The sequence below is a fragment of the Uloborus diversus genome, chromosome 9, assembly GCF_026930045.1.
Source record: "Uloborus diversus isolate 005 chromosome 9, Udiv.v.3.1, whole genome shotgun sequence".
Classification (NCBI taxonomy): domain Eukaryota; kingdom Metazoa; phylum Arthropoda; class Arachnida; order Araneae; family Uloboridae; genus Uloborus; species Uloborus diversus.
In genome coordinates, this window is record NC_072739.1 from 52,913,353 (window position 1) to 52,941,172 (window position 27,820).

General features: G+C 33.9%; 1 protein-coding gene across 1 annotated transcript in view; it reads left to right on the plus strand.

The window, feature by feature from the left end:
- The first annotated feature begins 12,111 nt into the window (after positions 1–12,111).
- LOC129229235 (phosphoacetylglucosamine mutase-like) overlaps positions 12,112–27,820 on the plus strand; it is a 54,456-nt gene continuing 38,747 nt past the window's right edge. Inside the window, exons 1-3 of the mRNA XM_054863500.1 lie at positions 12,112–12,399; positions 18,917–18,987; positions 21,977–22,109. Of these exons, the coding sequence (XP_054719475.1) occupies positions 12,299–12,399; positions 18,917–18,987; positions 21,977–22,109 (305 nt within the window). The 5' untranslated portion in view covers positions 12,112–12,298. The remainder of the gene's footprint in view (positions 12,400–18,916; positions 18,988–21,976; positions 22,110–27,820) is intronic.

Here is a 27,820-nt window from a genome sequence, read left to right on the forward strand (position 1 = left end):
TGGGATAATTCCTTTTTGTTAATTCTTTCCTCGCTGTCACCATATAAAACATTGAGACGTCCTGGAGTAGTTGCGGTAACACTTAAATGCGAACGGCCAATAATTTAACTCTTCATCTTTTGATAGTGTCCATTTGTGAAGTTGGTGGTTTCACTTTTCCACCACACTCATTTCACATTTTTTCACAATAATTTTCCTTCCTTTATAACGCGTGAAATTCGCAACAAATAAATTAGTCTCATCTATACTTCGAGACTTAGTTTCAGTAGTAGAACAGACACATGTAATATTTTAGCAAAACTTCTTTTGCTCATCAATAAATTTTGACTTTCCTGATCTGTTGCGGTATGAAATATTTATTATCCTTAGAATAGGCATCATTTTTAAAAATTTTATATCTATACTTTTTTCGTAATACAATTATTCACTTGATTTCCTCAATACCCTTTTTTAGGCACTTTTTATTTCTCAGTGCCTTAAGTTTGGAACGTATTTGCAATTTCTAAAATTAGTTTAACTGAATTAGTTAAGTAGAAATACAAAAGTATGCTTATCATTAAATTAGTTAGTCCGTGATTTTGGTGTGCTTCTTATTCATTTGAGAAACCGGTTCAGAAGACCAGAAGGCTTTCAGAGAATTAGTACTGTTATACATTATTTACTATATGTAAACAAGGGCAAATATTTGTTTTCCAAAGTGTTTTAGAACACAAAACTGCCAAAGCTGTCTTTTTTTTTCCTTGGGTCAGTCTGTCAGTATAGTAAATAGTTTCTGCAATTAATACTTTATTTAAGAGATTAAAAACACAACAATAAACAAACTGTTTTTCAAATTACTATCTCAGAATTGTTACTTGTGGAATTTGTTATGCATATAACTTCGATAAAAGTGAAGAAGTTGCAAAAAGCAGTTTTTTAGGGTTCATTTTCTTTAAATGAGTTCCAGCCCTTAGATCAAGGGATAATTAAGAGTTTCAAGTCTAAATACAAAAACTGAGTTCTTAAAAACAAAATACGAGCTTGACCCCTGCCTGACCTTGAAGGAATACAAAAAAAAAAACTTCCACTTAATGGGCTGTGTAAACCTATTAGCTTAGTCGTGCGAGCAGGTTGCTCAGACAACACTAGAGAACGTGTCAAGACTCCAATATTTTTGTTGTGCTTTGAGCAGCTAATCCGTGATTTTTTTGTTGATTTGATTTAGATTTAATTTTGCCTCAACAGTCATATTTGCGAAATTAGGCATCATCAATGAATTTACAGTCTAAAGAATCGGCAAGCACTAGTAAACATATTGATCATTTAAAACGCAAAGCAGCCATTTTAGATGAACATGAAAAAGTTGTTAATGTCCTCCTAGATGAAATGTATGTTTATCCTCTGATTGATTATAAAGGAGGGGATGTTGTCGGAATTGCGGAAAACTCAGAAGATACAATTGCTGCAAATACAGTAGAGACCTTCATGATTTCCTCGCTATTTTCAAAAAATAATGTTTGATTCCGGTAAAAAACATAGCTAGTGACCAGCTACTTGAATACACCTTTGAAGTAATACATATCCTTCATAGTTGTGGTTATGAAATTTTAACTCTCATTGCCGACAATAACCGGGTCAATCGTAATGTGTTTACAGCATTGTGTGATGGTGACTTAAAGACCTGTTTCAAACATCCATATGAGCCAGGCAAATCAATTTTCATTTTGATTGACACTCCGCATTTGATTAAATCAATAAGGAATAATTGGCTGAACCAAAAACTGATGATCCAAACAATTTTTTATCCAGACCCTACGGAATATGAAAAAAAAATGTAACCGGCATGATGCATCTAAAACAAATATATGATGCTGAAAAAATTGCTGTAAAATTGTCGAAAAAAGTTTTATTTCCATCTTCAATCGCGAGACAAAATGTTAAATATGCATTGTCTATTTTTCACGGAACAAATATTTTTGCCTTAGAGCAAAAAAGCAAAGACTATGGGTCAGATTTTTTGGAAACAAAATCTTTTATTGAGCATATACAAAGATGGTGGAAAATTGTAAGCATTCCTACAAAGGGAAACATTCAAGGAATTATTTTGATCTAATTACAAGCCCAAATCACCACAACAATGTTTTTCTGCAAAACTTCTCTGAATGGCTTTCAACAATGGAAAGAACATTCAAATTTACCTGTGTCAGAAAAAGAGAAAATGTCCATTCCGGTGAAAGGAGGTATACTTACAAGTGAAACCGAATTTGCTCTGTTGCACACAACAAAAGCATTGATTGATGTGTCAAAATAGATTCTTTAGCATTACAAGTCGAAATATGTGCTGCTAGGTAAACTGCAAACTGATTGCTTAGAGACTAGGTTTGAACAATATCGACAGATGTGTGGTGGGAATTATCACGTGTCTTATCGTCAAGTAATTGAATCAGATAAGACGTTGAGAATTTTAAGTTTAATAACTATGGTATCTAATCACGCTGGAGAATTTAGCTTAAAACTACTTGACTGCACAGATGTTTAATAAAGTAAAACTACTGATAAAGAACAAATTCAGGAATTTTCGGCAATTATTTACTTATCGGACGAGTTTAAAATTTCCGAATATACTAGGTCGGTATTGTCATTTATTTCAGGATATGTTGCTCACAAAGTGCAATAGATTAGTATGCCAGGAATGCATGCTGATGTTGTCGTTGGTTGGTTTATTTGAATTTAATGGCACAAGAGCCCTTCACGGTTTTACTTCGCCAAACAATTCTCTATTTTATACTATTGTTTTTAAATTCGAATATAAAACAAGAAAACGTAAAAAGTAAAAGTATGTTGAAGTAGATGGCATAAAACTAAGTAGCATAAAATACAAAGTCGTTAAAAATGAAAAAGATGAAACCATATATAATAATCTTTGAAAATATGAAAAGGACAATCACATTTTGAAGACACAAACACTAGATTAAAAAAGAGAATCCAATCTCCTGGAGGAAGGAGTATAAATTGCGATAGGTGGGACCCCAAGCAAATCCTTCAAAAAGGGGTTAAATTTATTAAAATATTTAAAACGTATTTAGTTAAAATTTGGGCAGTTACTTAAAATATGTAACACTGTCTGATTCACATTACATGTAATGCAAGTTTGAGCTCGTTCGCGACGTAAGAGGTATTTATGTGCAGAGTGAACCTTGTATATCCAATGTGAAGTCGAGTTAATAAAACTTGTTCTCTCCTCGTAAATTGTAAATATTTGAAGCCTTTAGCGGAAAGCTGGATGAAATGCTATTTATTTTGCGTTTCAAGATTCCAGGTTCGCTGCCAATGCGTGTTAAGATATTCAGAAATAGCGACTTTTTGTAATGTCATCAAAAGGGACAGTATCATCAACCAGGGTACTTGCGGCTCTGGCAGCTGAATCGACTGCTTCATTGCCTGCAATTCCCACATGACCAGGGATCCAACAAAAGAGAACATGAAAATAATTTTTTAAAAGATTTTTGTAAAAATGATACGACTGCATGATTATAGGGTGGCTGTTATTATTGTGGTGAGTGACGGCTTCCACTGAACTCTATGAGTCAGTGTATATCACCCATTTTTTGTAATTGGATTGCGCTATTGATTGAAGAGATGTAGATATGGCTTTTATTTCTGAAGTAAATACAGAGCAAGATGGGTTTGCTAGCCGACGTGATCGTTTGCTTTTGATCCGTCAGTAAAAATGTCTTTATATTCCGAATATTTGCATTTTGTATCATAAAATATTTGGTGGTAGTCTCTTTAGGGTATTTGGCGAGGCCTTTGATAGCAGATGTATTTACTTCACACCATGGTTCAATTAGTTCTATTGTATTGAGAGTATTGAAATCCGACAGCTGCAAATCTGACCGCACCTTGCGCATTCGGATCCCAAATGTTGGGATTGCAGAAGGACGATGAAGAAATGAGACAACATTAGATGGATTAAAAATATGAAGGTGTAAAGGGTGATCAGTATGAGGTTTTATTTTGAAGTAGAATTTCAAGGAAATTTTAAGGCATCTATTGTTTAAAGATTGTTTATGAGCAAGAATATGGAGATTGTTGACAGGTGAAAATACAATATAAAATAAGTAGGTATAGGGTACAGTAGAGTTGGCAAGTAAGCAAATGCCAAAAACACTGTAAAATACACAGGAACTAAATTCCATATCAAATGCCCCCACTTTCAGACGCCTACGGAACAATAATCAACTATCTTGATCAACACAAAATACCCTTCCACTCTTATCCCACGGAGGAACAAAAACAACTGAAAATAGTAATACGCGGCCTTCCCATAGACATACCATACTTACATTTCCAAAGAACTTGAAATTCTCGGTTATCACCCAACCAACGTTAAATGCACGGCAGGAAAAGGAAACCCCTCCCACTTTTTCTGATCTACCTCCCACGCAGATGCAAACGCAAAAATTTATCATGAAAAATATCACAGCTTCTACTCCATAAAAATTGAATCACTAAAACTGAAAACTGTACCCACCCAATGCTTGAGATGTCAAGGCTTCTGGCACTCAAGCACATACTGCAAAAAACCCCTCCAAATGTCTCAAGTGTGGGCAAGGCCCCTTCACTACTCAGTGCACTAAAAGTAAAAACACTCCTGCCACCTGTGCCAATTGCCAAGGGGACCATACCGCAAACTTTCGCGGATGTCCAAAAAGGCCAGCTGACAGATCCACCAAGACAAACCTCACTGAAAACCCCCAGACAAAAGTCAACATAGCTCAAACAAGCACTTATGCCAATATTACTAGGAAGAACACAGGAACAAACAAAATGAAACTCTCGACTCTAACCAACTCCCCTCAACAGACTAACAACATTCCAGATCTCACATAATCACTACAGAATTTTAGCAAACTCCCCCCAACTTATAGCCAGAATGCTGAACAGCATGCAAACTCTCATGAAATACTTATCCAGCCTCAGTTCTGCCTTTTGCTATGAATAATACACTCATCCTTCGGCTCTGTTCATGGAACGCCAATGGCCTCGCCGCTAGAAAAGGCAAGGTCGAGCACTTTCTTAAAGAAAATAGCCCAGACGACTCATCTCACCAGCTCTAACAATATTTATTTCCACAATTACAGATGTTATCGTGACGAAAGCACCTGCGCCAGAGGCGGCAGTATGGCCATCTTTATCAAATACAATCTCATTCACTCTGCTTGCCCGGTTCAAACCACCAGCTTGGAGAACACCACTATTGTGATCACTCTAAATAATACTCCGATTACATTTTCCTCCATCTACATTCCTCCTCAAAACACCCTCATCACTCTTGTTTCGACCATATTTTTCAAATCAACCCTCAAACCGTTATGGTCGGCGACTTCAACTGTAAAACTGAAGTTTGGAGTAGCGGCCTTTTTAATAATAACGGCTTCAAACTCCTCCATTACTATCTCAACAATGACATCAACCTACTAGCCCCCAATTCCCATTCATTATTTCAGCCCATGCAAACACCACAATAGACCTAGCCCTCACCAAAAACATAAATTTTGATTCTTGAATTCGGGCAATCACCGAACTCAGCTTAGATTACTGTCCAGTCACGGTGGAGTTCGCAATCTCAGGCAGGTTTCCCCAAGATTGAGACAGTTAAAACTAGTTAACTGGGGATATTTCACACATATCCTGCAAAATTTAGTGTTGGGGAACAGTGTCCCGTATGGGGTCATGCAGCAAAAACAAATATCATGGCTATCCAAACCCTTCAAAACATTATACTCAGGAAAAGTTTAAAACTTAAAGTACTTGAAGTTTTATGCTTTCTTCTTCAGAATATGCTTTTATCTACTTTACTCTTGATTGAAAAATAAATAGCATTATAATAAAAAAATCGTTTGGCACAGCATAGCCCTCAAGGGCTCATGCGCCATAAAAATCAAATCAACCAAACCAATCATCCCTAGTGACTATATTAATGTGTATTAAATTTACTAATATACTCGACAGCAGGGTTTCTTGACTATGGAGAAGTAAGCTGAGGCGAAGAGCAGGAAGTAGTTCCTAGTCCACTATTCGAACGAAATAAGGTCTTTTTCTTAAGAAATGCTGTTAGTTTGACAAACCAACGAACATCAAGCACTTTTTTGTCATAATTTGCATGGATTATTTAATATTTTAAATTTTACGAGCGGCGCAGCGCGGATTAGTACATTGATTTAGAAGCATACAAATCAGCCAATCAGAAAGTACATATGGTTGGCGATTTTGCGAATGAAAGTTCACTCTCGTTCGCTGTAGTTGACTTTTGCTCTCGCTCCTTTTTTTTATCTTACTTGCTCGCTTCATACTTTATTTCGCTTGCTTGTTCTGTATTTTGTTTCGCTCTTTTTCATTGATTATGATGGAATCAACTCCGAGGTTGAATTACGTTTTCCAACCTCACAAGCAAGGTAGTGCTTTCAAAAGCTCAACAAAAACAATAGTTATGAATGTGTTTCATAAGTTACAAGAGTGGAATCCCAATAATATCGTTCATGATGTTTTGAATAAAACTTCGGACTTAACAGGAGTTTCGAGTCGCAGCATCTTACGAATGCGAAAAGAGTAACTTCAACGGCTCTTTTTCTACACCTGGGGAAAAAAGGCCTGCAAGAAAAGGCAAAGCAATGCGTCTTCAGAAGTTTGATGACTTTGTTCTGTTTGCCTTTTTGAGGAAAGTTCACTTATTTTTCAAAAGAAATGAAATTCCAACAGTGGCAAAAGTCATGAAGATTGTTGTTAACGAAGATGCTGACCTTCCAAATTTAACGCTCGACACGACAAGGGGGTTAATGCAGGGACTTAGGATTTGTCTATAAAAAGAGATCGAGGAATTCCTTGCTCATTGAAAGGGAAGATATCCAAGTGTGGAGACGCAAGCATTTACGACAAATTCGTCACTACCGAAATGAAGGCAGGACCATTTATTATACTGATGAAACCTGGGTGAATTTTGGCCACACAAAACAAACAGTGTGGCAGGACAGTTTCATCAAGAAGCCAAAAGAGACGTTTCTGTCTGGCCTCTCAACTGGATTGTAAGACCCAACAGGAAAGGAATCCAGACTTATCATCACTCATGCTGGAAATGCAAAGGGTTCGTGAAAGAAGCAGAGGTCATATTTAAGGCAAAAAAAAAAGCAAAGGAGATTGCCACGAGGAAATGAATGGAGACTAATATGAAGAATGGTTTAAAAATAAATTGCTTCCTCATCTAAACCCCAACAGTGTTATAGTAATGGACAATGCTTCCTACCACAGTGTTTATGTGGAAACAATCCCTAATACCTCCACCAAAAAAGATGATATTAGGTGTTGGCTAACATCTAAAAATATCGCCTGGAACTCGGACATGCTTAAAGCTGAACTTTTAAATCTAGTATCCAATGTCCGTAGCATGTATGAAGAATACCGAGTAGATAAGTTAACGGCACTTCATGGACACACGGTTTTGAGAATGCCGCCTTACCACTGTGAACTAACTCTTATTGAAAATATATGGAGTGTAGTGAAAGGTAAGGTGGCAGCAGAAAATAAGACATTTAAAGAAAAAGAAGTGGAAGAGCTCACAAAAGAAGCCATTAAAAATGTCTCTGCTAAACATGAGCGGATTTATGGGAGGGCGGAGGAGGGCAATGCCCCCCCCCCCAGTTTTGGAAGGACTTTATGTAGTAACAACACATCTTCCGAAAGTTTTAAAAAAAAAGAAAATATTATTTTTTCTTTTTTGAATAGTTCAGAAAGGCATGGGGACATATGGGGCAATGCCCCCTCCCCCAGTTTTGGGAGAACTTTATATAGTAACAACACATCTTCCAAAATCTTAAAACAAAAAAATCATGACTTTTTCTTTTTTGAATAGTTCAATGAAAATGAAAAGAAAAGCGAATGTTTTTTTCTGATGGAAGAAAAGAAAAGGAAAAAAGACGAACATTAAATACAAATAGTACATCTGTCACTGGGGTGCTGAAAATGTGTCTAAATTCATTATTTTGGACAAGTATATGAATGAAAACATAGGCTAAACGAGCTTTACATTAAGTTGCAACACTTAAAATAATTGACGATTATTTTAACAAATTAGAACCTAAAGCAAAGGGGAAAAAACTCCCCTCCTCCCCAATTGCGCTAACAGAACGATCTACTCGTTACGATTTGTGTCCACATTTTAAGTATATTTGTGCATAATATTTATGTTCTTGGTAGATTAATTGGCTTTTTGAGAAATTCTAAAAAACAGTTTTTTTTTCCTTCTCTCTCTTCTTAAGAGAGAGAGAGAAAATAAATACTATCGCAAACTGGATAAATTTCAGTTATCTGAGTGTTCTGATTAAATGAATCTTTTTACTTACACGGGGAGAGTACATACAGTTTTACTTACTTTATAAATACTGTTTAAAAAGTAAGATAAGTCATAATCATTTATCTAAGTCTAAGTGAGTCAGTCCTTGTCATAATTGAGTCATCAAAAGTTTTGGAAAAATTTGCTGAAATTTTATAAAAGTCTATAAAAACCTAACAAAGAATGGTAAAATTATAAAAATCCTTTAAACATAAACACTGACGAATTTTCATAAAAATACAAAAGAATCAAGCAAAAATTTGCAGGTAAGAGTGAATTACAAACAGGGCCAAATTTGCCTTTAAGATAAACAAGCTATTGCTTAGGGCTCTTGCTTTGAAGTGGGTCCCCAACTCTCAAAAAAAATTCACGATTCATTCCGGTAAAAAATAGAAATTGCTTAAAAAAACTAATTTCATTTTTAAGTGCTTGAAAACCTTGAATATTTGGGAAACGTATGGCTACAAACTTTAAATTTAAAAATTTCTAACAAATGATAGAGGGGGAGGAATGCCAAAATATGTCAAATTCAGCTCCTTGCCACATCCTGTATTAAAAATGTAAAAATCATGATTCTTACATTTGTAACATATTATTTGAAATAAATTTTTGTGACTCACATGTTTCATATCTTGCTATTTAATCAATCCCGAATGCAGTATTTTGGAAATTCTTTTATATTGATTCCTTTTATCGTACTTCTTCTGCATATTGTCTATCTGTTTAGCACGGAAAAAAATACACTACCTGTATTCCTTTTCGTTTTCTGCCCCACTTGCAACTAAAGAAAAGTTGTCATGAGAAATCTATGGTTTATCTGTTCTTTTAAATTTAAAATAGCTATTTCTCAAAGTTAGAACAGGACTGTAAAAATTTACAATCAAGTACTAAAATATCAGACACTGGAAAGTACAAATGAATTGTGTTAAATAATTTTATTTATTCTAGAGTCCTTAAAAATAATTAGATAAGTCTTTGAAAATCCTAAGCAAAGTGGGTTCCACTTACTTCTAGTGCATATTGTTAATCTGTTTAGCCAGGAAAAAAAATGATACACTACTTCTATTCCTTTTCGTTTTCTGCACTACTTATAATTAAAAAAAGGTTGTTGTAATGAGAAATGTATAGTTTATTTTTTCTTTCAAACTTAAAATGGCTGTTTCTTATAAAGTTTGAACAATACTGTACAACTGTATAATCTAGTTATCAATTTCTATGTCTATCCAATTTATCTTTATAAGGCTTCAAAATGCAGAAGTTCATATCCATTTTAAAAAATTTCCTCCGGGGGAGAAACACCTGGTCCCCTAAAATTGGAGATATTCTGTTTTCCACTTAAATGTGAGCCCTGCATCACTCTCTTGATACCAGCTCCCTCTCTTAACACTCCGTCAGGCGCAATATGTTGTAGAACACGATCGGGCGCATTGAGCCTGGGAAGCACACTTTGATCTACTGATTTTTTCTATGCATGTTTACATTTTCTTACGAAAAAATTGTCAACTACAAACACCAAAGAAGAGAAATAAAACAGTTTTTCATGATTTTCGAATGTAACATAAGTTTAAGAAAAGGAATATACATTTTTCCATGAGCTATTGAGGGGGCGTGGCTAACTAAAGAATTCGAGGTGTGCCTAATAGATCAGTAGCGCCCGACGGAGTGTTAAGGTCAATTCAAAAAGGACAGCATGAAAACACACATTAATGAAAACGACACACAAAAAAGGTAAAGCAAGGACTTATGCATCACAGGAAATAGACAAAAACATGGGAGTAATAAAATGGAGGCAATAAAAATGTTGCTAAAAAAAAAATCCTCCCCCCCCCCCCCCCCTCCAGGAACTCTGTTCTAAATCCGCCTATGCTGCGGAAACCTGGAAGAACTGTATTAGCCACATTATAAAGGAAGAAGAGCTAATGTTTGAGCTTGATGGAATGAGTGACTCTACAGTTGAGAACTTTGTAATAAATTTTGATCCCGAATCAACTGACACTGCTTCAGGGTCATTTTTTGAAGTGATACCATCCAAACAAATCACACAAATGGGGTTACAAAACACAAGTTTTGAGAGGTGCATCGGGATTTGCCTATAAAATTGAACCAGATTCCAGCAAAGAAAATTTCATTAACTTGGGAGAGATAGATCTTGGTGCAGCATTCAATAATGTAATGTACTTAACAAGAATTATTCCACAACGTAAGAGTTACCGTTTATACTTACAATTTTTTCATATCGATGCCTTTGATTGTATATTTCCTGAAGGAGAGTATTCTTAGTTTGGGAACAGTTAGGAGAAACCGTATACCTAACTGCAAGTTGCCTAGTGATAAAGAAATAATGAAAAAATAAGTGTGGATCATGAAGTGAATATCATACAACCAGTTGAAGGGGTTGATGTTTCAACAACATCCATCATGGAGAGACAATAAAATTGTTCATTTAGTATCGTCCTTTGCTGGTGAATTAAAAGCAAAAGTTCAAAGGCACAATAAATCTATCAAAACATATATGGACGTTGACCAACCTTTTGTTGTAAGCAAATATAACAAACGTATGGGTGGTGTTGATTTGATAAATAGCATTATGGTAAGACAAATATTACTGAGAAGCAAAAGATGGCAAATTCACATGTTCCACCACTCTCTGTATGAAATTATGTCTAATGCTTGGTTACTATACAAACGTGTGCATGTAGTGAAAAAAATGAAAAGATGTTGAATTATGCCGACTTTCCCCATTGAGGTTACTGTAACTCTGTAAAATGAACACTCGAATCAGGGATAAAAGAAAAAGTGATGTAGAAGAAGGTATACAGGAGAAAAAACACAAAGGACCTGCTCAGCATATCCCACCAACAGTACGCATAGACGAAACTGGGCTATCTGTAAAAAAAGAAGAGTTTGATGTAAATACCCAAAATGCAAAGGGTTTGCACAAACAAAATGAGAAATGCGGTGTAGGACTCTCTTGTAACACTATAATTGTTGTACAATAAAGGTTTTAAACATTTCCATATGAACTGAAATCTTGCACATTTTGAATTTTTATCCTATTTTGCATGATGTTGCAGAGATGCAACAAACACTTTTTTTTTGTCAATAGCATTTTTTAACATGTGAGCAAGTATTTTTTAAATCGGAGTTGTGTTGAGATACAAAAGGTTAAAAGCAATGAGTTTTTACTTGAATAATGAAAAGACCTACACGAATGCATCAATTCAAGGGAGAAATCACAATTTTTTCCACTTAGTTTCTTGATGATTTCAAGCAAAAATGAACAGTCTATTTTCAAATAAGAGCAAGAGACATTTAAAAAGCCCAGATACTTTTTCATTGAATTGAGTGGTTTTCTTCCGAAAAGTGATAAGATGGCCGATCACATCATCAACATGAAATAAAACAAAATCATTCAAACTAGAAAAAATAACGGCTGCAGGCAAAAATTCCATTTAGTCGAGGCTTAAATGGGAATACGAATATCAATACACATCTGGAAAATTAAAACAAATACACTTAGACAAGCAGAAAGTGGCATAGCGTCATGTCGTTACCATGCTTTTTCATTTTTTTTCGTTAGGCGCCAAGGGACAGTGTTCAGACGAGAGGCATGGAAGCTGAGTCTCTACTCTCTAGTTCGTGCAAGAGACTCAGTTTCCATTTCTCTCATATGAACACTGCGCCTTGGCGCCTAATGAAATAAAATCAACCTGTTGCCAAAGCAACAGGATTATTTCACTCTTGTGCTTGGTAACAGCGGTATTTGTATTCATCTGTCATTTCTTCTAGTTAACATTATGTGAACTTCCTTTCCAACTGATTAATCTAGGGCATGCATTGTGTCCTATTTACAACAACTTCCAACGATTCGTTTGAGCAAAAGTTCTCAAGAATCGTGCTTTGAACATATTTCGTATCTGCAAGGTTAAGATGATTTCTAATTTTAAAGCTGCGTCAGTTTTGGGATTGCAAAAATATTCAGCTGCAGACTGTAAGCTTCAAGAGTATGGTACAGCAGGATTCCGTGACAAGTAACACTATTATAAATTTTTTCCTTTCATTAATTTTCCCTCCCTATTTTTTCTTTCTTTTAAACCGATTTTAATGCATATATTGGTTAAACAGTTAGAGTCACCCGGGGGAATTATGGGTCACTCTCTTTCCGCGGTAAATAATGGTCTCTAATTTTTTTACCGTTAAAAAATGTTTTTGCAAAAAAAATAATTATGAATTTAACCCTGTACATTATTAACCCAATACATTCAATTTTCCTACATCAAGGTCAAAAACAATGCAACAGTGCAGTAAATGATAGAAAAAAATAGTTTTCACACTTCTATAAAAACATCTTCAAAAAAAGATTGCCTGGGAAAACTAATTTTTTTTTCAAGATTTGCGTACAGGTGAAATACTTTTCTTGATGATGTTTTTTAATGTCAAATAGTCTAAGCTTTTCTTACCATCATACATTTTTCTTCGTTTTAAAAATAGTTAATATTAAAAGTATACTGATTTATATCCCAGTTTAGTGAGGTAATTCTGGGTCATCAGGGTAATTCTTGGTCAGTATATTTTCTGGTATTTAGATGTTTTTCTTATTTATTTCTATGCAAATAATATCAGTATTAACTTCAACTTATCCTTTTCTGTGCCAAACATTCTCTCAAAAAGAAATTTAATGCTCCAAGTGCAACATTGAATGATATATTATCTTCAATTGCTGCTGATGTATGCCCTTTTGGCTAGCAAATCAATTCCAGCTTTGAAAATAAACTATTTCAGCATGCAATAATGGCACACATCAAGTACCAAAGTAAGAAACAAATTAATATAAATCCCTAGAGTACCAAATAAGAGGATAAATTTAATAGATATAACAAATCTTGAATCTTGGAACTGCAGGAGAAAAAGAAGCAGAAGAGAAATCAAATGCAAAGCACAGATGTAGTCATCAAGAAAAACCCTGCTTGCAAATAAATAAAAATTCCTCAACAAGCTGATATAGACAGCTCCCAAATGCAAAATGAGCTCATTTTGGAATTGTTTATGACAACGAGAAAAAGCTGGCAATAACTCAACTACAAAAATATTCATTCTTTAAAAATGTTAAAAGATGGTGCTACAACAAATTCATTCTGTACTTGAACATCAGAAAATTTTTAATGAATGATGATAGCAACATATTCTACAATGGGAAAGTAACTTAAAATTTGGACAAGGAAAAAGCAGTATGAATTTTCTGGAACAAGGTGTTTCAGAAATTTTATTTGTCCAAGCGAGACATTTTTAGAAGTAATTTGAAATAAGTGTATTTTTTAAGTTTAATTGAAATTCTAAAGAAAAAAACCTTGCGTTGAAGATAGCATAGGATTGTTGAAGATAGCATACAAATATTAAGAAAAATTTTTCACGGAATAGTGGACTTAGAGCAAAAAGCAATAATTAGTTGTAGTCAACTAGTAAGAGTAACATCAATTTATTTCAATTATCATGTGTTATCCCAGTGGCAGAAACGCCGCGGCGACACGGCGACGATGTCGCGGACAACGGAACCCTATCGCGGTCCGCGCTAAAAAAAAAAAAGCTGTCCGCACCTGTCGGACATAATGAACTGCTGACGCAGGGAGGAATGATCACACACCTGATTATTCTTGTTTGCCTGCCTGCTGCACTTATAAACCAAAACAAAACGATCTTTTTCAAATTGTTTACTGGAAAAGTAAATCTAAAATCAAAATAACGCATATTTCTGTGTACAAAAAAAAAAAAAAAAAATCAAGTCGGCATATTTCTGTGATGCAAGCGATACTTAACTAACGTAGTGAATAATTTTGCTTGTTTGTTTTTATTATATCGTTAGCAGTGTTGTTATAAAGATCTCTAAAAACGCAGTGTAAGAACTTTTTCTTCCCGCTAACGACTTAAAAAAAAGAAAGAAAATTATCATCGCATTGAAAATGCGATCACTTCAAATACGGTTACCAGCTTTAAAATTATCGCCATTTAGTGTCTGGTGTTAAACCTTTACGCATCCTTTTTTTTTTCAAGACTCCGAATTTTCGGTGAATATGTCAGTGATATTAATAAAATTCAATATGCACCCCTGTTAAATGGTAATTCTAAAATTATTTTATTTTAATAAACTTTTTTTATTTACCTTTTTTATACTTTTATTGCTTCCATTTTGATAAATGTAATCTGATTGCATCCGATATGAGAATTGAAATTTTACTCTTTTTTTTTCAACCTAACTTTGCTTCATATGGAGGCAAATAAATGAAAAGTCCATTAAAACCCCATTTTAAAACGAAATTCTGTTTTTGTTTGAGTCAAAAATTTAACTGCTGAATTAATTTTAGTTTTTCTGCAACTGTGTCTATAGATATTAATGAACTGTTTATCATAGGCTTCTAAAATGCAATTCTAAAACAATTTTTAAAAAATTCTTTTATGAGCCATTTTTATACTTTCAAAAAATGAATTGATTTTTCACAAATAAAATGGACCCTGTGAAAAATCTTGGACAAAGCCCTGTTCAATAGCCAAAGCGTGTTTGCAAATGTCAGGTGCCCACCAAGGACAGAGGGGTGAGGGGTCATCAGATTGCACCATTGAAACTTTTAGGAAGTAATTTGAGAAAGATTTTGGTTTTAATTTTTTTTTTGGGGGGGGGGAGGTCTCTTTCTTGGAAGGGTGCTTCAAAGAATTTGGGGAAGTGAACCATCGTCTTTGGGGGGGGGGGGGAGTCCTGCCTTATTTCAAAAATAATTATTTAAAAAGACTGGTTTATTTTTTTTATTGAAACCACGCCCGAAATGTTGCAGACAGATTATGAAGTTCTAAAAGCTTGTCGCAGACAGCTACAAAACTTTGTGCCACTGGGTGTGTTATTTGTTTAATCTAAAAATTTTTATTATTAAAAAATCTCTTTTCGGGCTAAAAAAACAATAATTTAGAATGGTTAATTGCTTTTGATAAGGTTTACTTTTAAAAATGGAGAGGACCGATATTTACCCCATGTGTGATCCATAATTGCCCCAGTCCAGTGTAATTCTTGGTCATTCATTTAATCTAATTAAAATAAACAATAATGCATTTTTATGTTAAGGGATTATTTGAATAATTTCTAAACTATTTAAGCTTACTCCGTGCCAAATTAAATCATTTCATTTATGTTCAGAAAATATTAAGATGTTATGGTTTTTTGACCTATTTTTTCCCCTGTCTGACAATATAAAATATTAGCAAAGCAGTTAACATTGTTATCCCCACACTATTTGCGCAGTGGCGGATCCACAGAGGAGGGAGGCATGTGTATTATTTCAAACTCTTTGAATATAATACACTTTATTCAAAAAAAAGAAAAAACATGTTGAGTTCTTAAAATTTTGAAAACTTGATTTTCATTAGTATCCTTCCCCCCCCCCCCCCCCCCCCCAATGTATTACTCAATCGCCCCTCCGAACAGGGTCGTCTGGATCCGCCACTGTATTTGTGGTAGTTATTTCAGAGAACACTTAAGTTATTTTTTCCTAAAATGGATTTAGAGACGTTAATCAGTAGATCTTATGGTGAAAGTTAAAAACATTGTTTAAAGATTTCTGACCTGTCAATATCAATGAAAAAATGGAAACATTTTTTGCATTATTTTTTTATAACATTTGGGTTTGTTCATAGTAACTATCAGTGGTTCATCAAAGGTGAAAGATTTATATATAAATGAAATCACAATACCCGTGTTCCATTGTAAGATTGTTCAGAATTAATCAAATTTCTGTTGCTGAAAAATTCTGCCATTATCCATACTTAGCTCTGTACACTTTTTGGTAGTAACCGGGGTACCCCTTACAGATTTTCACATACCCCTAAGGAGTATGCATACCACTGGTTAAGAACCACTGATCATTGGTTGTTGATAAATTTATTAGGTCTAAGTTAGCTGGCCCCAGCTTATGTTACTATTTTTACTTTCTTCTATATCTAATATATAGAAGAAAGTATTGGATTCGTGCAAATTTTCGAATTTCGAATTTTGACGGATTCGAACGTTTTGAGGTGTGCTGAGTCCATTTCGACTATTTTTGGAAAATGTCTGTCTGTCTGTGTGTGTGTCACGTCTGTGTGTGACCAGTTTTTTGTGGCTGCTCTACAGCAAAAACTACCGCATGAAATCGAATGAAATTTGGTACACATATGTGCCCCTATGTGAACTTGTGCCCATTGGTTTTTGGCGGGAATTCTTCCAAGGGGGGTGGAGCTATGGGACGTTTTTTGAGTTACGCTTGCTTGCTATTCCTCAGGAAGTAACTGGCGGAATGAAACAAAATTTGGTCCATATGTTGCCATTAACAGGAACAGGTGCTGATTCAATTTTGGTGCCAATAACTCAAACGGGAGTTGAGCTATAGAACGTTTTTTGTCGTCAATTATGACTGCTGTATCTCAAGAAATAATGAATGGAATGAAAGAAAAATTTATCAGCAAGTAGCCCTTAGTGGGTATAAGAGCTGATTTTATTTTGGTGTCAACAGCTAAAAAGGAAGTAGCGCAATCGCCCGTTCTTTTTTTCCCATTGTGAGTGCCCTATCTCAAGAAGTAATGCTACGTTCTGGTTGAAATTTGGAATATATGTGAATCTATATGTAAACAGGCTTTGGTTCAATTTTGACGCCAATCGCTCCAAGAGGTGTTGATTTTTTTTTTTTTTTTTTGCGATAAAAATAGCTTTATTAATGCAACAATAAGAAAGATAAATCGTAATATATTGTCGTCTTCGTATTTCTCGTGATTTTAATTGTATGGAAATGATCGGAAATATAATCTCAATGATTTAAAATCTTTAAATGTTGCCATCTTATGTTAGTTAATAAATAAAATATTTGTAATTAGTTCAAGCAAGGCTTTTAAAATAACTTTCAATTTTCGCTCTTTGCTTTGCTTTTGCAATAATTCAGACATTGGGATGGTCGTCAAGTTTTTGCATGTGTAATTTTGTTTTTGTTGGGAATATTGCTTCCTCGTCAAGCATGGGGAGGGATCAGAAAAAAAAAAGAAAAATATAGAAGAAAGTTTCGTGATGGCCACAACATACTAGTTCACATTTGTATTGCTGCTGCATGACAGACTAAGTCTGAGTAAAGTAGTGCAAGTAGGGGAAACCAAAAGGAGCGTGGTGCAGACTGCGCCATTAAATTTTTTAGGGTGGTGTTTTCAGAATTCTCTCTCCTGGAAGGGGGATATCTTTTTTTTTCCGATGGTTTTTGATTTTGTCTGGTATTTAGGGGTGTGTCATAGCTTTTGCGAGGGATAGGTGATCGTGGTTTAAGAAGAATCTTGTTCATTTTACTGGTTAGAAGTAAGTGTAACATTGAAAGGGGAAGGGGACATAAGGAAAGGAAATTTCGTAAAATTGGTTTAAAAACATTTTGTATAGAGTCATTTTTTACAGCTTTTGTATTTCAATGGGAATTAAATTTATCAGGTTTCATTATAGTTAAGAAATTATAGTCATTCAGTTATGAAATTACTATTTAGTGGTGTATCTACAGTTTCTGCCACCCCTGATGATTCCTCTATTTGTTGTCCTTTCATTGAGACATATCTAATACGTTAAACCAGTGAAAATTTATTGAACCTAAAATTGAAAACTTTCCTGTATTATTCCTACAAAAAAAGGAGGGGGTAGAAAGAGATGTCAAGTGCCTATCCAAAAAAAATATTCTACACTAATGGTACCCGCACGGCTTTGCTAGTAGAAAATTAAGGTCATTTGGTTCACTTGTATATTTACAAATAATGGATGATGATTTTCTCGTCAATTGACTATCTTCATTTGCTTGCCTATTTTACGGTTCCACATTAAGATAAATTAGTAATTTAATCTTCCATGTTGTGATAATTTGCTCAATAAAATGTTCTTAAAATTAGAATATTAAAAGAACAAAATTGAGTTTTCAAAAAATCGCTTAGGTGCACACCCCCATTCTACAAACTTATTTTGTGCAAATTTCATGAAAATTGGCCGACAGTATAGGCATTATGAGCATCGCAGGGATCCAGATATCCAGACAGAGAGACTTTCAGCTTTATTATGAGTAAAGATTCTTCTTTTCCAAATCTTCTTTAAAACACAGAAGTCGGTTTCAGCCTTTGGTGATGTAGGAATTTGGGATCTTTTCTGTAATATTTTCTGAAATTTAAGTTTAAAATTATAATTTAAGTGTACTTAGAGAGCGAGAAAGGGAATGTTCAAATGCTCACTATGAAATTATTACAACTTTGAACACTGAGGGGCTCAATTATAGTCATACCAAAACCTTATATTTTGAAGGGGGGGGGGGGTCTTTGCCTCCAGAATTAGATTTAAAGTGGTACCCTTATTTAGATTTCTTTTTTTCACATCAAAGGTGCTGAATTGCCACCCCCAAAAGTATGGCGCCTAGGGCAAAATGCCTCTGCCCCACCCTAGCTATGCCACTGTTAGTATTTTGTTTTTATCATCAAAAAATTACTTTAAATGCATTGTAGTTAATGTTTTTTGATTTTCAGAGCCAAAGAATTGTCACATGTACTGTATCGCATGGGCTTACTTGCTGTTCTAAGATCTAAAGCAAAAATTGGTAACATTTTTTATTTGTCATTAATTTTTCTTAAAGTATTTTTAATTGAAGTTATTATGCGCTAGAATTAGGAACAGGCCTGGATCTTAAATTCCCCCCCCCCCCTGCCTGCAACAAAATCTGTATGGCCCCTCCCAAGAGGCCAGCAGTGTGTATTTGTAACGTTAATAAGTCTTAGAGCTTTTTTTTTTTTAAATTTCCTCGGCCGTTGGGCCCCTTAAGGTCGTGCCCACCTCAGGGTTGGCAAGTTTCTGCCAAGGCAGTTAAAACCACTTGTAGAAACCGGTTAAAACTGGCATGGTAAAAACCACTTTCTGCCACTTTGCGGTAGAAACTGGCAAAAGCACACAAAATGAAAAATTAATTCTTGATATACAACAGAAAATGCATGGAAAAAATAATTAACTGTTAAAAAAAGTACTGTAATTTTATTACAAAATTATTACAATTCAAAATCAAATGTTACGTTGTTTGGACCCTGCAATTGCTTCTTAGAAAAGGTGGTCTCAAAAAATCTAAACAGGTTCTCAATTTACTATGCACAAATGAGAAATTTTAGAATATTCTTAAAACAGAAGAGCTAGCAGACAATGCATCAAGGAGCATGCAATGTTCGTGAAACTTTCCTCTATTGAATAACTGGTCCACCATGTAGTAACTGGGGTTGTGGTAAAAATGACTGGAAAAATAAGTTTTGAGAAATGGGGCCAATTTGTTTTGCAAAGCTGTGACATTAGGTACAAAATTTGGGCAAGTAAAATTCTGGCACTTTCTTCTTTAAGAACATGACATGATAATTTCAATCACAAACAAATCACAAACAGGAAGCATATAAGTGAGCAAATTACAATCATTAATGCCTGTTTAAATCTGTATGTCACTCCATCTTTCCTAAGCACCCCTGTATGATTTTTTATCCTTTGTTAAATTAATCCAAATACTACGAGCCTCTGCAATTGGAAAGTTAACTTTCTGAACTAAATCAAGGGCACTAGCATGGGATTTTATTTTTTTTAATGATGAAATGATGTTTAAATTTTTAGTTTACTTAAACAAATATCATTTACTAATTACTTGAGTTATTAAATACATTTTAAAGTTTTTGCCAGTTTCTGCCGGTTTTTACCGGTTCTAACCAGTTTCTGCCACTGGCACAGCAAAAATTTGTTTCTGCTGGCAGAAAGCCAACCCTGGCCCACCTCCCCTCCCCGTACAGCGAGGTTTGCTGGTGAGCAGATACAAACCTGATTTTTGGAGAGAGTTACAAAGTTTTCGATTACATAATTTTGAATAGAAAGTAATGCAGTGAAAATTTGATTATGTAGAAAGTATGAGAAATGCCTAAGTCAGGAGAGCCTACAAAAGAGAGGGATGCCACTGGTCTTAATTTGGTGTATCTGCAGTCGATTCTTTTTTCTTTGAGATAAAGGTAATTCATTTTTTAGTGGTGTTGACAAGTCTTTCCGAAATACTGTCAATAGTTAGTGTTGAAAATAACCAGTTGTTAGGCAAAAAAATTTCTTTTGCCACCCAGATTTCTAATCTTGGGTGCCAAAGCTGATGCCTAAAATGCCATGAAATACCACAGCAAGAGTTCTCTCATATTTTGAATATGAACTAGAGATGCACCAAATATTGGGTTACTGCCTGTACCACAGAGAAACTGGATATTCTGCACGGAGGAATAGCAAACATATTTAAATGTTCTATAATTAATAAACAAATGCATATTTTTTTACGATATGAATGAAGTTGTTGTATACATTACATAACCAGAGTGTAACAATTAGTATCACATTCAAAGTAATTTTAATGTTAAGGGAAAAAATGTCCTGATGACATTTAAACTTTTGTTGCATTTAAATTTTTCTTAGATCTTATGACACTTTTTTTTTTTTTTTTTTTTTAAATGTTAACCTTGCTGTTACAAACTCATTTAAATATGAAACTGGTACCAAGGGGAAAAAAAAATTAATAACATTAAGTGTTTATAAATATGTAAAGTCTACTAAATGCTAAGTCTGTAAAAACTGTACAGCTAAAAGGAATTTAAAAAGTATCATTGTACAAGTTATTGAAAATGTCATTAATTATAAATAAAGGAAACAACTTGAATTTTAAGTTTTGAAGTTTTACACCATTAGAAAGATTAAATACTGTTTAAAAACAATGAAATTAGATTTATCATTATAATCAAAGTATAAAAAGAGTAAATTATGGGGCAGGAACATTAGACATTCTACAAATTACAACAAAACACAAAAAAAACTAATGCAGTTTTGGGTAATTTATGCAGTTTTGGATAAACATAAACCAAATTAGCCATTTATTATTATTTTGCTTTTGAAATGATTTTTTTTACTTATTTTCAATTAATAATACCTAATATTTTGAAGGAAAATAAATTTAGGATGTTAAATGAAAATGCATTTACATTTCACAAAAGACACATAAGAGATAAATTTAAGTTGGAACGAAATAAAAATACAAACTTACTGTTAAAAATTTTTATGAGATGTTCGGAAATCCGCTGAATATTTGGTTGGAATTTTAACCGTATGTTTAGTATTTTCAAAATATGTTATTCGCTGCATCTCTAATAGGAACCCTTTAATAAATTTCACCAAAAAAAAAGGGGGGGTAGTAATACTTTACTATTATACCTTTAAACGTTTTGTGGAGTACAGATTTGTTTTTTTTAAAGCAACTCTCTTTCTCTCTCTCTCTCAAATTTTAAAAACCTTGTTCTAATTTCTACAAAGGTTCAGATTTTCTCATCCAGTTTTACCTCTATTGGGAACCCTGCTCACTGTTGTGAAATTATATGATTATCTTTATCTTATTTATCTTTTCAGTCCTCTTTATTGAGTACTTTATTTTGGAGTGCATGAATAGTACATAAGGACAATGTTTTCAAAATTGTACTATAGTTTTCAGTGTTTTATAGAAAATAAGATGAGGTATAAGAAATACTTTTTTTTTGTTAAAGGTCAAGTTATTGGGTTAATGATCACAGCATCTCATAATCCGGAAGAAGACAATGGTGTTAAATTGTGTGATCCTCAAGGAGACATGCTCAACAAAGATTGGGAGCTCTTAGCAACTAAACTTGTGAATTCCAAGTGAGTTTGCTGTTGCTTATTTAGTTCAATATTATTTGTACAAGAAATGTTGCATTTAAAAGGTTATTGATTGTATCAAATTTTCAATTCCAAAAGGAATGAATTTGCTAATAAATAACTTTTAACCTCATAAAATAACTGAAATTTGAAGACCTTGGTACAAGAAGGTTACAGCACCACTTTTTGCCGTTAAGAGAACAGCACTATTATCAAACCTGCCGTAGCGTCGTTGGATGTCAAAATTGACGGCCATTTTGTTGACAATGCATTTAATATGTTCACAACACTTCACAAAACATTCTACATACTACACAAATACAAAACATTCTCAAAAACGTTGTTGTAAAAACCGAGCCGCAGACTTTTCTAAATCACAGCACAGAACAATCACAGAATGTCCTCCTTGGATCATGGCGATCTCTTCTCTCTCTCTTTCTCTCTCTCTCTCTCTGCTTCTAGGGTTGCCTTCTTTTTCTAAGCACAATACCAAAGTGTTCTTCTTGCCAAACTGACGACTAATCTTGTTTAATGATGCCCCGAAATTCCTTCGTCTCTCAGAGTTTGCTTTTCCCAGACACAGAGCTTCCCCCAGAATTAAAAAAGGGCAGGGTGCTGTTTTTTTTAAAAAAGGGCACTTTTTCGAGTAAAGGGCATTTTTTTCTGAACTAAAAGGCATGTCCTTGCCTCAAAGCAACAGTGGGATTTATTATATGAAAAATGATCATATAAGCTTTGTGCTAGAATATGATTAAAGTGAAAAACAATGTATATAAAGCACATCTACTCCAATATTTGTGCTTTATTTATGTTGTTTTTCACTTTAATCAGTGGAATTTATTACTTTGTGGGATTTTTTGTATTCATGTGTATGATTTAACAGTACTTAATTCATCCCCCCCCCCTAATATTTAAAAATGAAGCATGAGAAAAATTTCACTTGCACATTTATGACTAATTTCAACCAATAATGATTTAAAATTCAATAGAAATTATAATCTGCTTTATCTGAGTTGTACATTTTTATTAATTCATAAGAGAACATTTCTGGTTGCAATGAGAAAAAATTGCTCAAAAATTTAAATAACAGCACATAATTATTAAAACATTTGGAATATAGTTTTAGATCAATCACTCACATAGACGCCTTCAGGATTTTTCCCTCCTTAATTGTTCAACATAAGTAATTACAAAACTAAATAAATGTATGACATCCTAAATAAAATCATGAAACAATGATACCCTCTAAAGTCTTTTCTTAATATCCCTACCAAAACTTGGATGCTTCATCAAGTTTAAATTTTGACATATGTTTGTTCTTGGATAAAAAATTATGTAACTATTAGTTTTAAAAAACGTCTAACAAGCTTACAAAAACTGTAAAAAGTGACTTACAATTCATATTTTTCAATTTAAGATAAAAATGTTCATCAACTTAAAACAAAAATTAAAAACTAAAATAATGTTAAATAAATGGTTGAACTTATTTAAATAAAATAAATAAAACCAAACTACACTGTCATTATTTATAAAAATTAAATGATGACATAAATAAAATAATGAATTATTTACATAAATGTCACAAATCAAACATTTTTTTTTTTAAATTGTCTACTTTTCAAAGATTTCCATTTTTTAACTACATCCTTTGGTTTTATATTTTCATTTAATTTATTAGCATAAGTTGATTAACATGTTCTACTTTTAAACTTGATCTTTTATCAGTCAACACTAATTTAATTTGAGAAAACATTCTTTCAACTTCTGCATTTGAATCGGAAGCACACATGCAACAGCTTGAGGTATTTTCAAAGAGGGAAATATTTCTCCATTAACGTTTTCGGTTTTCAAAATTGCTGAATAGTTGTTTACTATTGACAAATTACTATAGTCATTTGAGTTTTTCAAGAAGGTGTCCTTATACTCTTGCCACTCTTCTTGAATTGATCTTCATTTATTTAAAAAGAATGGCTAATTTCAATAATCTCAGAAGAGCCATAATCTTCTGAATCACTTTCATTTTCGACTCTTCTGAGGTCTAAAATGCTTAAATGATTAATAATGCCCAGACTTGTAAGTTGCTAGAAATGTTTTCTATTAAACTGTCGATAAAATCCATTCCATCTTTGTCAAAGGCATTATTCCCATCTCCAATTGGAGCTTCAATTCCCTGTGAATGAGCTGTTTCTGCTAAATTTTTGCAGAATGTGCCTCCGAAGCTTTTTTTTTTTAACCTCTTTAACTCAGAGAGTGTGCTGTCAATGTTTGGCTGAATTAAAGACAGATTTGCATCGGTAGACTGAAACATTAAGTTAAGCTTGGTGACAGCATTGAGTACATCACACAAAAAGTGAATACTTTTATATAAATCAAAAGACTGATAATGATTCAGTAAACTTGTGGCTATAGCACCAGGATATCCACTCCCCCCCCCCACACATGGAGACAGTATTTTCTAGGTCTCTGAGGATTGCAGGATAATTTTTTCTTATGCTATTCACAGCTCTTTGACGAGAGAGCCATCTTGTGTATCCCACTCTTTTTATTGTTTCACCTTTTGAGGTACAAAATAATGCTTGAGCATTTCTTAGACTGTTTGTTGGAGATGAACTTTTCTTATAGTACTTATAGGTGCTTGTTAAAATTTCATCCAGCTTAAAAAACCTTTTTTAAGATTCAAAACTGTTTTTGCTTGCTTAAACTAATCGATGATTAATACAGTTCACAGGAATCACAAGATCATTTTCGGCCTTCAGTTTTATCCCCACTCCTGCTATTGGTCCAGCCATGGCCATGGCACCATCACTTGTAAATCCACATTTTTTTAATACCACCACACTTTTCAATGACAGGACACATTTCATCAAAAATTGTTTCTGATTTCCCATCACTTAAGTAGTTATGTTGAATAAAAGTTTTGCTCTTTACCTCTTTTATATACCTCACATCTATTGCCATGTGTTGTGGTTCACACAATCTGGTTTCAGCCATCAAAACACTAAAATAGGGACTTTCATTAATGTCACTCAAGATCCCTTCTTCTTTTGTCACAGCCATTGAATCTAAAAATTCATCTACAATCCTATGGCTAGTATAAGTAGCATTTTTCCCTTTTTTCAGAGGTGCTAAGGTTGGACTTTTTAATTCATTAATGCAAAAATTCACAAAAGGTTCATACAATGAATGATGAGGCAAATTATGAGAAACGAGGAAATTTAAGCATTTTACTGCTCCTTCTGAGGCTAATGAAAGCTGGTCATTTACTTCAAATTCTTTATCTAACTGTCTGACATTGGAATTGGATCGAGTTTATGATGAAACTGCTTCACATTCTGCACAGTCAGTCTGTTACGCAATAAAATAAAACATAAAGCATTCAATTCCACACATATACATGATAGGAGAAAAACTATGTACAATGCAAAAAGAAAAAAGATCTTTATGATTTAGCATATAGCCCATTTTGTTCTAAAATTTAACCAGCATATGATGAATTTCTACTTCAGCAGTCTACCTTGGAACTGTCTTTTTTTTTTTACTGTCCACCTTATAGTTGTATGACTGCAAGATTAATGCCCAGCACAATAAAGGTGCAGTATTGCCGGCATTCGTTTTGATCCGCTCTAAAGTTTTGCGTCAGTTTGAATAGTTAACTCAGTCTGTCCATCAATGTAACCTTTCAATTTTTTTTATTCTGTTTATACTTGCAGCACACTCCGTCTCATTTGTTGTGTATTTCCGTTCAGATAGGGTAAATTCCTAACTGAGATACAAAATGGAATGTTCCTCATCATTTGCTGTTTTCTGCACCTAGACACCATACCCCAGATCTGGCGAGTCTATTTGCAATATGAAAGGTTTGGAGAAATCCAGTGAGTGTAAGATTGGCTTACTAGGAAGTTTTTCTTTTAGTAAATTAAATCATAGGCGGCTGGTGCCTCAAAAAAAGGGGAGGAGGCAAGAAAGGGATGAGGGTGCATAGGTGGGGCCCTTGAAGCTTTTTTTTTTTTTTTTGTACAATTAGGCTTTAACATTGGATTCTAACATAATTATATATCTATAATATATATCTATTCAATCTTATTCAATATGTAATACAGATTGGATGAACTTTTTAAAACAATTCGGAACAGCCTAAAAATTTTAGACGCTTGTTCACTGTAGGGGCTTTCCTTTGAATTTGAAGTTTCATTTCATTTCTTATGAAAAAGTAACACACAAAAAAAAATGTAAAGCATTCACTTATTAAGGCAATGCTTCTTTTGTTAAACCCTGATCACAATACTATGTTCTCCCAAACACAGAGAAAGCAGGTCAGCAATAAAATTTATTTAATATTATACAGTATTTCAAATTAATAAAAGACAGCCTGCAAATTTTGTTCTTCAAAAATTGTTATATTATATGAGTAAAGTCAACAGGCATAGTGTTTTTTATCTTAAAAATAGCAAGTGCAGACAGCCTCTCTTGACGCATGCCGTTTCTAAGATAAGATTTCAACGATTGCAAGCACGAAAAATTTGTCTCTGTCATATGTCGTGTTGTCTCTTGCATAAAAAAGAGTCCAGTTACAGATAAAGGTTTTAATTTCATTGTTGCATGATAAAAGAATTTAAATTTCAGATCTAGAGATCTCGTATGAGCTAAGCACATGTCTCCAAAGATGTGGATCCAACGCAATATAGTTGCAGTTTCACAGAGCATTCAGAGTACAGTTACAGTTCATGATAGTGATACAGTTGTTTGACACTCTCAACACAATGCAGTTGACACAGGTATCACAAGGAGGCTTTGAATAAGTTTTGTTAAGTATGGGACTGTGTGTCATGCTGGGGAGCTAAGGCTACAAGTAAAACCAAGAGATCAGTATAAGTTCCCACAACAGTAATATTATTACTTTGCACATACTTAAATACCTAGTCAACAATGACAGTGTCAGCGTCATCTTTTCCAAAAATCACGTTATTAGCTTCAGCAGCAAACTTTGTTGCAGCTGCTTCTATTAATATCTTCTTGTTTTGAGGGTTTGCTAGAAAATCTACATGTTGTGTTGTGCAAACTGTATTTTCATCAAAAAATTGTGTGAGAAAATATCTTTCTTATTCTTGTAGTTTTGTGGTTGGAATACTGGGAACCATCAAAAACCACTGCCACTTTATTTCCATAATTACCAAGCATATGTTTTAAATATGATTCTACTATTTCCTTGAAAGTGCTTTTTAGTCTCCAAATCTTTGCTTGTAACAAATGTTCCTTGTCTATCATAAAAACTTCTTTATTTGCCTCCAAGGTTTCCTGAACAATCTCGTCTTCAAATAGTTTCATGAAAGATGCTTTTGTACCTTTTCATAGTAATGAATAGTCAAATAATGAAGGTGGGTGTGATGCTAATTCAGACTCGAAATAAGATTTCAATTTAACAGGGCTGTTACATGTGCAAATAATTCTATTGAATGTTTGCTGAAAATTTATTGAAACTTCTTTACACCTCACTATGATAGACTTGAAACTCGCTTGCATTATAACCATATGTTTTCTATGCAGCTTCCTTTCATTGAAATATTTTCTCACCACTTTTTCCATTGCTTTTGAGCGGACTTCATATGCTTCATCACAATTAACTGAAGTGTTGCACACTGCAGTGGAATGCATTGTAACAATATTTCGAACCAAGTCAATGAAATGTTAGAAGATAATCCCTTATAAAAGAATAA